A 13,906-nucleotide genomic window follows, 5' to 3' on the forward strand; every position below is an offset into this window, starting at 1 on the left:
ATAAGCCAGATACGGAGAGCTATAAGCCTATTAGAACATTCCTCCCCTAGAGGGCAGAATGTTCTAATTAGTAAAACAAAGACTTCACAGAGCCTGAGGGGGTTGAAATCCCCTCGGACTCCGTGAGGCCTTTGTTCACAGCAACAACTTGAAAGGCAAAAATTGGAATGTTGATGCTCCGGGCTTCCACCAGCCATTGGAAGCCCGGAGCACTCCATTGTCTTCAATGACGTGCTTGACATTCCAATTTTCTAATTAGGAGTGAAGATGGTGTTCTCCTGACACAGACGGAGGCCACCTCAGTATGGCACTTCTAGGGCTGGCGGGCAGTAGCGCATTCAGACCTTATCGGAGTGGAAGGAGACAACTGTGCTTTCAGCATTGAGACAGACCTTGTAAAAGATAAAGTTTGAGATTATTTTAGTTCACTGTATACATTACAGAAATCGAAAAACTGATACACGACTATATAGTTACCTACAAAGCAATGAATTATAAAAATATATATAAAACAATATAAACCCTACAAATGTCTACAGTATTCCATCAATCAAGAACATAGATGTGCATGCCATTACTCTGAAGCCATCTGCTTTTTATTTGATTTTGATTTGAAAATCCTTAAAACGGTCTGCAATGTGCTAGGTTTGTCAAATCTCCTTTTGGCAGGTCACCAAATGAGTGCCCTGTTTTCTTCAGGTGAACCAACTGGCCTACCATACCTGGTAAAACTTATTTGTAAAAGAAATGCCAGGTCTATATATTGTCTTGTTGAGAGAGGCCACTTTCGCAGCCATATAAGGGATAATGATTGGATTTGGGTGATGTGGCCAGAAAACAATTGAAATGCTGCTTTCTTAGTGCAAAGTATAATTGATACCTTTTACTATTTCTCACAGATTACAACATTGAAATTATTTATTTTCTACCTTTCAATTAGTATGAAACTCTGCATAAAGAGAAGAAGCAAACTTTCGCTCTGAATGAGGGTCTCTCTGCACGTGTCGCCACTGTTCTATATACAAATGGTACAGTCAGGGAGAGAAGTCAATGGGCTGAGGTCCGACTCCTACCTCATCCAGGTAAGAGGCTGTCCACCATCTTTGGATGTTTTAGCAAGGATGAAGTTCAGTCACCTCAGTGACCAAGCACTATAGAACATTAACTAATGAGATTAGAACATGATCTATAGAAGCATCAGCAGTTCAGGAGAATCCTCTTTGTGGCTATTTTAAGAAAAGCCACAATAACTGTTTGCTCTTTCCTAATATGCTTGCTAAGCAATGTCGTCTAACAAGCATTGCTACATGTCAACAGAATGTTTAAAAAAAAATAAGAGTCTAATGTGAGGGACATAGAAAAACTGTGCAATTCATATCCTGATTGGCTAGTGGTTCACCATTAAATGCTGGCCAAAGCATTCATTACCATTTAACACCCACACGGTGAGAACCAAGATTGATCAACCCATTGTCTGCATTTTCTGAATAATTAATATTATTTAAGGTTGAGGCCTTCCCAAATAGTGACATGAAGCCCTACCCCACCACCGCTACCATTTATTCTGCGGGAGTCCAACCCCTCCAGATAATATTGTTTTTTAAGTCGGGCACTTAAAACGTTGAGAGCTGTTAGCAATATTTATCAAATATGTATGAAACAAAGTTAGATGAGATACATGAATTGTAACTTGCTGAATTGGTTTTTATTTTATTGTATTAACGTTTGTATATAGTGTGCACAAGGTTTAAGGGTATCAGGACACTTTACAATGGAAGGTGCATAGTTTGATAATATAAGGCACATGTAGGGAAGGGGGATTTAGGATGGCCACCACAAACCAATTTAAGGAAAATGAAAAACTGGTAAGAGTTAGATACAAAGATGATTATCTGGTGGGACAAGAGGCTTAATGGTATTAGTAGAGCGGACGACTGATGGAAGAGTATTAGCAAAACCTCCGACAGAGGGGCCGATTCCGATCCGGGTCGGAAGGGCACCGAACGCGATACGGCCGTAAAAACTACGCGCCGCACGCGTGTTTTCCGCCTGACTCGTACAGCTGTACGAGCGAGCAAGTACAATGCGAGCTACATAAAATTCACCAACCGACTCGTTTCCGGGTCCGAACCGCTCCGTACATCTCGGTCGTAAGCTAACCGTGGCGTGCAATGGATGCGATTCATGACCGAGCCAGTACGATGCACGCGTCGGACAGCCTGTGCGAGCCGGAGTGTCCGGCTCGCAAATCGTCCGGGTGGTTGCCTTTGGGGGTCCGCGTCGGACCCCCTGTCACCCGCAGCCCTATGACTCGGACACAGGGGGAGACCCATGGGTGTCCCGAACACAGGCATGTACAGTGCAGATGGCACGACGCACACTCACTGTAGGGGGCGCACTTGTCTGCGACGTACCCATTCAGTCAATGGGAGCCCATGTACGCGTCGTACGACCGGCTCCCATTGACTTCTATGGGAGTCCGACCGAACCGAGTCGACAGCATACGGCTGCTTCGTACTCGCTTAGTCGGACTGCAGGACTCCGGCTTGGTCGGAAAACACTCCGGATCCGGCTCGGTTGGAGTGCTTTCCGACCCGGATCAGAATCGGCCCCAGAGGAGGAAATCAGCACCAGAAACAACAGTCAACTAGTTCCTGTACACCTCCAAAATACCAGATGAAATACTAGTGACAGGGCTGATCCTGATGATTAAAGGAAGGGGAGGAGAAACATTGCTCGAGGAGGAAGGTTTTAATTCTTGTTTGAAGGTGATTAGAGAGGCAGGACTATGAATCGAAATTGGAGTAGCATGCTGTCAAAGCACATCCAGAAAAAGGGTGGTCAGAGAACATTTTTTATCGTATACTCGGATATCAAGCAGTGGAGCATCGGGGCTTTGTAACTGGTTGGAGCGTCCACAGACCTTTAATTTACTTGGCAATTAGTGATTTTTATCGGAGTTTAGGTTTGGGCCTGTACAGGTTAGTATGTCGATGTGCCATCACTAGGGGGCAGTATAATGAGCGTAGTAAAGGAGTCATGTAATCAGAGTGGCCAATCACAGAGATCAAGTGTGCTGCAGCATGTTGAGGAGCCTTTAGTGGAGCAAGGTGAGTTTCGGAATACACAACAGGATTGCTTTGCCGTAGTTGCTTCTTGAAAATGCCAGCTTTGGTAATAAGGCATATTCATTTTTCCCCTACACCAACCTAAATGTTCTTCTGAAAGTCATTGGAGTGGGTTTCTATATTTGAAGCTCACAACAAAAAAGGAATGATACTGCGATAACTGATTTTAGTGCAATACAAATTTATTGCTTTTTTAAGCTACATTGATTTTTGGACCTATGATCAGGGCCACTGGAATTATGCAACAAGGGAGGGCCAAATTGTGTGACAGGGTTGACTAAATTATGTGGCACAATAAGCAACATTTTGTGATAGTATAACATCATTTTTGGTCATTAGGTCGAGCCTAGCCAGTGCTTGAGCTGTCTCTTTGGGGCATGTTGTATATATACTTTGTGGGTTTACAGCCCGCCCATTGCTTTTTATTTGTTTCTTTCAGTGTCCGTAAAAAATCCTTGCTTCAAAGTGGTTAATCTTTCCTATTTGTCCCTCCTTTTCATTGGTTATTCCCTCCCAGGGAGCAGGTCCCCATTACTTCTAGACTCTCACCTGTTCTATTTTAACAACTATAAAAGGGACTACTTTTTCCTTTGTCCAAGAGCACTCCAAATGAGCACTCAATGTTTTCAGTCGGTCTGAGCTCTGACTTCCGTTTCTGTAAACAGGACTGTAATTCTTGTTATCTCCTCACATTTGCTGGGCATCATCCCTTCTTCTCCTGACACACCTGTGTGATCCCAGAAATGGTGCATGTTGCCTGGAAGATGTCTCCTCTGGAGTTGGTAATGTTTGTGCTGACTGATATGCCGTTGCAGGAGCAGTGTTCTGCTTCTCATTTCTTTCCTACAAAAACCAGGATGGAGCAAGTGCGGCATTCCTTGGAGTTCAGACCACAGGCGCGTTCCTGATCTTTCTGCTTCAGACTACTGAGTCTCCCATCCCCACGAGCCCTGTCAGCAGCACACGCTCATTACCATGCCTGCTTCTCAATTGGCACAGCCCTTTTAAATTTATTTTAAGTGCAATGTGAGCTGGACCCTGAGGGGGTGTAGCGGTGGCTATGCCTGGCATGCAGACTCTGCACTTTCTGCACAGCCCTGCTTGTCCTGGACATGCATGTTTCCCTTCCTTCTCCCAACACACTTTGTTTGCCTTCGCTTACATATTCTCCTGTCTGCACACCTCCTCTGCCACTCTTCTTCCTGCCCATACTTCATTTCCCCTTCCCCACTCCTGTCCCCTGCCCCCTACCTATCCTCGGTCACTTCCCATCTCTCCCCGGCTTTACCTCTTTATGCCTATGTCTGCTTTAAATACATCTCTTTGCCCTAAACATTGCCAGTGCTCTCCACAGTTCCCCAATATCTGAACTTTTGTCTTTCTCCTTTCAGAGAGGCTACAAGCTAGCTCCCACTGTCCTTCACGCTCTCTGTGCCCGTTCTGTGCCTGTCTGCCCGATGCCATCTCTCCCCTTGCTCTGTGTTTGCTCACTGCCTGTGACAATCTTACCCTTGTCTGTCATCTGCCTGTGCCTTCCCTGCCTCTCCGCGGCTTGACCTGCTCGGTGGATCGTCATCTTTCATATCTGCCTTTGCCCTTACGGTTTCTCACTGCAGGATCTCTGTATGTGTTCCTCCTCTTTCTCCAACGCTGCCATCCTTGTTTCTTGTCCCTCTGTAGTCTGTGTTGTTCTTTAGCAGTTTGCTCTAGTGGCATCTTTCCCAGAATGCTCTGAAACAAAATGGCCTCTGACCCCAGAGTACAAACTGAGCTCAGCATGTGGGAGGGTGCAACTGGACCAAGACATACAGGCAACTGAGCGTTAGTGAGGGCCACTCATGTACGCCTTATCGAGCTCTTCAGGCTCCTTGAATGCAGATCTCCTGAATGCTGGCCTTCTGCAGGTTTTGTTGGAGGCCTGTGGTAGGATCAGGGCGTGAGTGCAGACCTCTCCCATAGGCTTCGAACTTTGGTTCATGTTTCTCTCCCTCAGACCCGAGGTGCGCAGGCCACTCCACCTCAGACCGCAAGTGTGCAGGACTTACTCCTGTAGGCTTCAGATGTTTCTGCCTCTTCTGTTCATTTCTTGTCTGCAACCAGTTCCCAGATGTGCAGGTATCTGACCACCAGGCTGAAGATGTGCAGTCCTTTCATGGGGTCCCATGTTTGCAGTTCATTCTAATACAGATGTCCACTTCTCACCTTGCATGTCCTTTGTGTCAGGTCTCCAAACTGTAGCCACTCCCTCTAGGTCCACGAACCTGCAGACAGGCAGGTCTCTTCATTGGAGTTTCTCAAAGTGCAGGGGTCTAACCTCCAGTCTGAAGATATGCAGGCCTTTCACAGGGTCCCCATGTTTGTAGTTCATTCTAATACAAATGTCCACTCCTCTCCATGCCTATCCAATGTGTCAGATCTCTAAACTGCAGTCACTCCCTCTCGGTCCATGAGCCTGCTGACAGGCAGGTCTTTTCACTGGAGGTCTTTCTAGTTTAACCCGAGATGCACTGGAGACTGCTATGCAGCATGGCTACAAATCATTGCTAAATACATCAATGCCCATGTTGTAAAGCATGAACAAAAAGCAATATCAGAGCCAAAAGTCTCAAAGACAAGACCAATTGACTATGCCAATGCTTGTTTTTACTCATGGTAAAACTGTCTGGACTAGGATTTTACATAATTAGTATCTGTATTATAACCAAATGCAGCAATAAGCACCCTTCCGCCTAAAAACTGGGATTTACATACCTTTCCGCCTGCAATTTGTGATTTATGTATTTTACCGCCTGCAAACTGGGATTTACAAACCTGGGATTTACATACCTTTCTGCCTGCAGTCTGGGATTTATGTAGCTTTCCACCTCCAAACTGGGATTTACGTACCTTTCTGCCTGCAATCTGATATTTACGTACCTTTCTGCGTGCAAACTGAGATTTTAGTATCTTTCCACCTTCAAACTGAGATTTATGTAACTTTCAGCCTGCATTCTGGGATTTACGTACCTTTCTGCCTGCAAACTAGAATTTACAAATGTGGGATCTACGTACCTTTCGCCCTGCAATTGGGGATTTACATACCTTTCCGCCCGTAGTCTGGGATTTACTTACCTTTCTGCCTGCAAAATGGGATTTACAAATTTGGGAGTTACGTACCTTTCACCTGTAATCTGGGATTTATGTACCTTTCTGCCTGCAATCTGGGATTTACGTACCTTTCCATCTGTAATCTGGGATTTACGTACCTTTCCGCCTGTTATCTGGGATTAACATTCCTTTCCGCTGACAAACTGGGATTTATGTACCTTTCTGTCTGCAATCTGGGATTTACATTGCTTTCCGGTTACAAACTGAGATTTACATACCTTTCCGCCTGCAATCTGGGATTTAAACTACTTTCCAATCTGGGATTTGTGTTACTTTCCACCTAGACATTGAGTGATGCACAGTGGCTGCAGTGGGCCAGTGCTTGTCCTCTTGGGAACCCATTAGGCTCTCCCGCTCCTGCATCTGCTGGCATTTAGCCCCATGTAGCTGGATCAATCCCACAAAGTGAGTGGGACCTCAAACAAACCTGCCAGGCCCAGCAGATGAGATGATTGCTCCTTCAGTGACTACGTCAGGTGAAATCAAGGGATACAGACTGAGGAGTGACAGGGAGCCCCAGAACCATACAGACTGTCCCAGCTCCTGTTTCCTACGCTTTATGAAAGCCTAATAACATTGATCACCACATGAATGAGCAAATAGAAGGCAGAAGACTAATGCCTTTAGATAATGGGAGCAATTTCATTTCTGTTATTGACAGGAACATAATGACAATCAAATCAGGTGATTCAGTTTACACTGGACAGCAGCTACCAGTAAACAAACAGCAGCCTTTTTTTCACAGATGACATATCTGCTGGCAGGAGGGTTGTGGCAGGCAGAGGTATGCACATGAAGATCCAATGCATTTCTTTCTGTGGATGTATTTTCTGCCACTCACTTATTGTAGGAATGGATGTGCGGAAAAGGAAGGAGTAGGTTTTTTGTTTTCGGTTTAAACCTTTAAACCAGGTAAGTACACTGTGAAACAAAATTCTTGCTTGCTGAGCTCCAGTTTTGAAAATGTAATAAAAAAAAGATTTGGAGCCACATGTACGACCATATTTAGCTGCTACAAATGGCGAATCGGGCTGTTTGCGACCGCTAAAATGACCTGTAGCATGTATCAACTCTATTTTACGAGCAGTAACTTTTTACTGACTCACAAAATAGGGTCTGTGGGCCACTATTAGGAATGGGTGTGCAAAGGGCGTCTCTTCCTAATAGCGAGCCACAGGGGGATGTACAATTGTGTTGCGACCGGAATGCGGTTGCAAAACAATCGCAGTTTAGCGCCTACTTTATACATGTGGCCCTTGATCCATAAAAAATATGTTCCCTTAGTTTTCAAGTGAAAAGCACTGGGCACTCCACCCCCTTTCTTTTTAATTTCTTGAAATATACTAAACCTGCTGCAGGGTGTTTTGCAGTGCTTAATTTGAACCAGTGGTTTCCTGAGCTTGGCATCAGCACATAATTACCAAAATTGGCGCTTATGACAGCTGTCACATGGTGGTGCTGTTTGTGTAATTTAAAGATAAGCAGAACAACAGTCGTTTATTAATTCAATAAACATTAAAAACAACTAATACCTGCTCCCTGGCCATTCTTAGAGCTGTGGGGGCCTCCAACAGTCTGAATTGTCACATTTGTCGAAGTGTGACAGTTAGTGGTTGTTTTGCTACTGTAATTGTCAGCGCTACCAGTGGTAATGGGTGATGAAAGCGGGAGTGGCCTCATGGTGAGGGTCCTGGCACTTATTTTATACAAATTAAGCACTGGTGCTTTGTTACAATTTAAGGTGCATTTTAACCTTGTGCTTCTGTTTTGCACAGTGATGGGTACATGTACAGCGTATAAATAATGAGTAAACTTGCCCTTGCTTATCTATTACACATTGTGGATGTTTCTGGCTTGGACGTGGTGCAAGTACACCCTTATCAGTCACGTACATACTTGTTCCCTATTTGCAAAATGTGCAGAACAGTAACAGGAAATGTTGCTTCACAAAACAAGTGATGAATGTGTAGAGGGATATTTACTAATTTATCAGGCAGCTCAAGGCCTCAAGCTAAGTAGCTGTGGTGTTTTGTGTGAAAGGGAAACAGCAGAAATGTGTCATATCAACAAAGATGTGTGCTTCCTAGCGCCAACGCAGGCTCCATTGCACCATGGTAGGAGGCACTTTATGGTTGATCAAATAGCTTTAAATTTATTTACGAGAGTTTTGACTAAGACTGATACATTTTCTAAGACATCCACTGATGGGATTTGGATGCCCACTTGGGCCTTACTAAGAGCACCATGAAACATAAGTAAGTGAAAGGACTTGCTAATTTGTCAATTTGATGCAATTTCTATGATGTCCAAGGGGGCACAGATGCCACTTGGGTTTGACACAAAGCACCATGAATTGAACATTCCAGGGAAAGGATAGAATTTCAAGGGACTTTAAGGCCATGAACTGACTGATATAGAATATTGCCGAATAATTTTTTACACTGAAATCTCCAGCAAGGATGTCTATTCTTAATGAATTTCTTCTTCTAAATGCCCTGTTCTAAATATTCAGTTGGATTCCAAATATTCATTTCATGTTTATTGGCTGCAATGGATTTATTCTGCACTTTATTGGTTTGCACTTGAGGAGATGATGATGCCGTAGAGCTCATCCTTTTTTTGGACATTTATGGGAGATAACATTGGGATAAAGTAGTCATCTGTATAGCATTGAATATTTATGTTTAGACTGGCATTTAACTTTTCCAATATACAAAATGGCGACCGTTTGGTACCTTCAAAGATATTAAAAGAAATTATTGATTTGAGGTTGTCTCTCTATGGCCATGCTTATGGTTTGCTCTCACTTCATCTTCCTACAAAATGGCGAGCGCAAAGAATGCAAACTTGGTTGTGATATAGGCATCCCTCCCAACACACGTGGACCTTGTTTGTTTTGGGCGTCTGACTGCTTGCCATGAAATTATTCTTGAACGGAAGTTTTGCAATACTTGGTTGGTGTGCCGCCTTTTCTGCCTGCAATTCATCAATGGATTTTTGTTTCCCAATACACACATGCACACAGGCTTGCTAAGTACCACGCATCAGGCGTCAGACTAACGCATTTTAGTGTGGTGGTCCGCATCACCGCACTAAAATGAAAAGTCACAAATTATAGTGCTGCCGCCTCATCGTCATGGGCGCAGGGCTATATAATAAGTTAAGTAGCCGTGAGAAAGCAGCAGGAGCGTGGAACGCATGCTGGACAAGTTAGCGCTGCTGTGGCAGAGACCGACTGTGTGATTGACACTGTTCTCAAGTTACATTATGCATGCACATGCTGGCCAGGCAGCCTGAGGGGACTGCACACAGAAAAGTACATTTAAATTGTGTCTCTAACATCTCCCTGTACTTCTTCTGCTCGCTGTTTTGAATTTTAGTCCCTCATTCTTGTTTCTCCAGGTGATTCTAATACCTCTGTCACCAACCTATCGTGTGTTACCTATGTGGATCTTGCAGGTGCACTCTGTCTAAACTGTACCTGGCTCGCTGGAAAGAATGCTCCCCAGGATACCAAATACTTTCTGTTTTACAGGTGAGTCTCTTGTGAAAATGCTTGGGAGGAGTATGGGCTTACCTATCGTTAAAGTGAATTATGATGGGTGGGACCGCTCACTCCTATCTGTGTGTAAACTGATTTATCCTGTGTACTCTGTGTAAATTGATTGAGCGTGCCTATCGTTAAAACCACTATAGACTTGTGAAAGTAATGGCGAGAGAACTAAGAGGCATATCAATAAGGGGCGGCAATAATATTGTCGCCGCTTTAGAGCCCGTTTTCGGGCAAAAAGCGGTGATAATATTATCGCATTATCAACAAGGACACGCTAGCTCGTATTTCCTTGCATTAGCGCCCCTTGTCAGCACGCCTCCCATCGCATCACTAATGAGCTGCAAAGGAGGCGTGCCTGACAAAACGCCATGGGAAAATATCGCTAACCCAGCTTCGTCATATTAACAACGAGGGTTAGCTATATTTGAAATCGCGTTAAGTATGCCTTAACGCAGGAATTTAACGCCTGTAAAAATCCTGACTAAGGCATACCTAACATGGGGGGGTGGATTGTGTGGCTAAGACCACAGGCCCTATCACCAAGGTTATCGCCGTTTTCCATGGAACATCGCTGGAAAACCAGTGATGTTCCATGGAAAACACCGCTATCACTGGAATAATTATCACCGTTGCGCTATGCGTTGTTGATGCAGCGCTAGCTTGGCGATAATTTCCAGCGATAGCCGGTGATAAAAATCCTCACGCTAAGGGCGGCCAGCGATAATTATCGCTGCCGCTTGATATGTCCCTTTGGACCTTATTGAAGGTGTGTGGGCCATTGGTATATTTTTCTGTTTGGGATCTCCAGGCTTTTTGGTGGTCCCTATCAGGAAAACAAAAATGTTTGAATGTCCATCCTAAATAGGATGGAGAGTCTGAGGTACATAGCAAACAGACGTTTGGCAGACATTGTATTTCTCCACATTTGTGAGAGAGTACCCTCTTCACCAAACTCTAAATGAGTCCCTAATCTAACATTAGGGACTTTTTAAAGAGCATGCCATCCCAAACACTGTGTGAACTATTTTTGCTGTTTTCTATTTATTTAACCGCCGTGTTTATTACCCAACACCATTTTCCATGCCTATGCTATACTAACATGCCTGAGTTGGTTCTCTTCTGACCTGCACAGTCCGTGTTTCCGTGCCCTGTACAGCAAAGCAGAAAGCCTCAATCTAGCTAGCTCAGTGTCATGCATGTTCATTGTACTATCTTTTCTTCAAGGTCTTTCTGAACTCTTCTCATGACACAACCATGCATCTGCTAACACCAGAATCTAAAGTTGTGGTTTCTGTTTCAAGCACCTTCCTATGATTGCTTATGTGAAGAAAATGTATAAGTGTTGGTGAAATTTGGGGAGGGCCTAGCATAAGATGCACAGTTGCTTGGGGAGCTCTGTCTAACTCAGTAGTAATATTGCTTTATTTTTGCCTATTTTGTTTACTATGAACCTGTTATTCACTTCAATTGAGCCTGGGGAGATATTTTTCTTTCACAAATCGAAGACAGACTCATGACCCCATCACAATTATTTAAAAGCATTCTCCTCTGTTCAAAGGTGTTCAAATGACTAGCGGGTTACCTCCTGTTGAATATCCCTTCCACTTTTCATGTTGTAGACTAACATACCAGATACCATCCTTGCTTTTCGAATTGCAGGTATACTCGTTGTAAGGTACTGTTAGCTCGTTCAAAGTGTTATTTATTTATTTTTTATTTTTTTGTCTTTTTTTTTTTAAACCGTTTATTACAAAATTCAAAAAATATACAAAGATGGGCCTACAACCTTCAGGCCGGCCGCTAGCAAACAGAAGGAGCATATGGTACAAACAATAGCGCACATGCTGCGGCAAAGGGAAATGCACAGGAGTTAGCAGCGTTGATGGCCACACCATCCGGACCCCATATAACGGTTTCTTTTTGATATAAATAACAACAGGAAACAAATCCACAAGGCAACCCACAATCGGAAACAGCAACATGTGCTCCCCTAGAAGGGGGACCCTACCAATCCATAGGAGTATCAAGGGGGGGAAAAGGTCAGGACAGGGACTAGGTGGACTCAGTGCCCGGTACCGGGGCGATAAACCGGCTAAGGGGACGGGGCCGGAGACGGATCGGGCAATAACGGCGGGGTACAGATTCCCCCGCGGTAGGCGTTCCAGGGGCCCCATACTTTCACCCATGTCCCAGGCTTACCTCTCGCAACATACACCACCTTTTCCCAAAACATGCACCAGTCCATGTTGTCCTTCCAGGCCGAGACGGTCGGCGACCTCTGGGAACCCCACAGTTGGGCAATGTCGCGTTTGGCCACCATATATCCCAGAGTCACCCACCACGTGTTCAAAGTGTTATTGACTTGCTGAACACCTATGCTCTTGGAAAAGCAATCTCATGTTTCCTAGTAATATCTCCCTCACAAGAAGACAGTGTTTCTTTTTATATATGAGTTACACATAGTGGTAGGTACTCAAGTCTTGTGGAGATCAAAAGGCAATTCAACAGGTAATCTGTAATTCCTTTGAATGTAGGAAGCAGGTTTCATTGCATAGACTTCTGGTCATTGTTGTGCCTCTCTTTGGAAGGAGTACTAATTCACTATAAGACAGATGGAAGGCAATCTTTAATTATTACACACTTTTGTCAATGCTATCAACACTATTATGTTGTGTAAGTATTCATATTTGTAACCCTCTCTCTCTTTGAATTTTGGTATCAATACATCATTCAATACAACCAAACCATTATGTCTTTCTATTTTATCAGCTTCATAGATACAGTCAGCTGGAGACCTAGCATCCAGGCTAATGTCTCTGCTATTATACCAAGGGGCAGACTTACAAGCCCCTTGCGCCTCATTTACGCCACCGTTGTGTCACTTTTGTGACGCAGCGGCGGCGCAAATCCTGTGCCATGGTGCGGGGTACTTACAACGTGACGCATCTGGGAGATGCGTCACGGTGTAAAGCCCTGCACCACATGTAGGCGTTCCTGTGCAGGGGGGGGCGTTCCGGCGCAGGAACGCCTCCTAAAAGCGGCTGAGTGAAATCTACAAGATTTCACTCAGTCACTTTTATGCCCATGCTGCATCAAAACCCTGCGCCTGCCTGACGCAGGCATAAGGATTAACTCAGCATTTTAAAGATAGGGCCCCCCAGAGCATTGCTGGAGCTGCGTCGCGCTTGCGACGCAACTCCAGCAATGCGCCACTTTTACGGCACAGATGCGTCACGCATCTGTGCCGTTTTTGCCTCATGGTGCGCCGCATTGTAAATGCGGCGCATCCATGGTGGCAGAGCTGTGGCGCACAATAACTGGCGTATCCCTGCTGATATGAAAGGATGCGCCAGTTATTGTAAATATGCCCCTGAGTCTCTACTCAAGGTCACACAAAGAATGTGATCAAGAGCCAAGAGCAAGGCCCCAGAAACCAGGCATCCAACTTAGCATTGTAGACACGACTGCTCAATAAGGTCAGACAGGGAGTATTCTGAATAGCCAAGAGTAAGGCATTGGCGATATAGTACCCAGCCAAATGCAATCCCTTATATCTCACGCTACTCATCAAGCTAACATTCTCATCAAAATCAAAGCATAAGGATCATTGGGTCTAGCCAAATGTACCTCCTTTTGTACTGCAAATCCCCTAATGGATGACCTTATGCAGACAATGGTGGATCTAATAGATGACATGATAGAGCTATGCTTTACACAGTAACATTCAAGAAGGCAGATGAGCCAGATCGTAGGGGTCTTGGTAATATGTAGGAAAAAATGAAATTACAAAGTCCCCTGAGGACTGCATGTCTGGCTTTGTGTGTCAGACAGTGTAACTTGAAATGAATCTGGGATTGGACTTCTAGACATTGAAATACAGAATGAGCAGATGATACATGATTGAACTTACAAGGGCCATGAACCAGTTGGTGCTACACTCTCTACCATGTCTCTCTTAATATCCTAGCCCTTACAGCAGAGACTGTCATTGAAATGAGAACATTTCGGTTAGACCCCATCTCTTTACAGGTTAGCCGTAATAGTCAGAGATAGTGCCAGTTAGTTACTGTTAGAACTA

General features: G+C 44.4%; 1 protein-coding gene across 2 annotated transcripts in view; it reads left to right on the forward strand.

Moving 5' to 3' along the window:
* The window catches only part of IL5RA (interleukin 5 receptor subunit alpha), a 185,624-nt gene that overhangs the window by 79,415 nt on the left and 92,303 nt on the right, over positions 1-13,906 (forward strand). For both annotated transcript variants that reach the window (XM_085627561.1, XM_085627562.1), the window contains exons 4-5: positions 941-1,082; positions 9,678-9,810. In XM_085627561.1, the coding sequence (XP_085483687.1) occupies positions 941-1,082; positions 9,678-9,810 (275 nt within the window). The remainder of the gene's footprint in view (positions 1-940; positions 1,083-9,677; positions 9,811-13,906) is intronic.

This window comes from Triturus cristatus, chromosome 9 (genome assembly GCF_964204655.1).
Source record: "Triturus cristatus chromosome 9, aTriCri1.1, whole genome shotgun sequence".
NCBI lineage: Eukaryota > Metazoa > Chordata > Amphibia > Caudata > Salamandridae > Triturus > Triturus cristatus.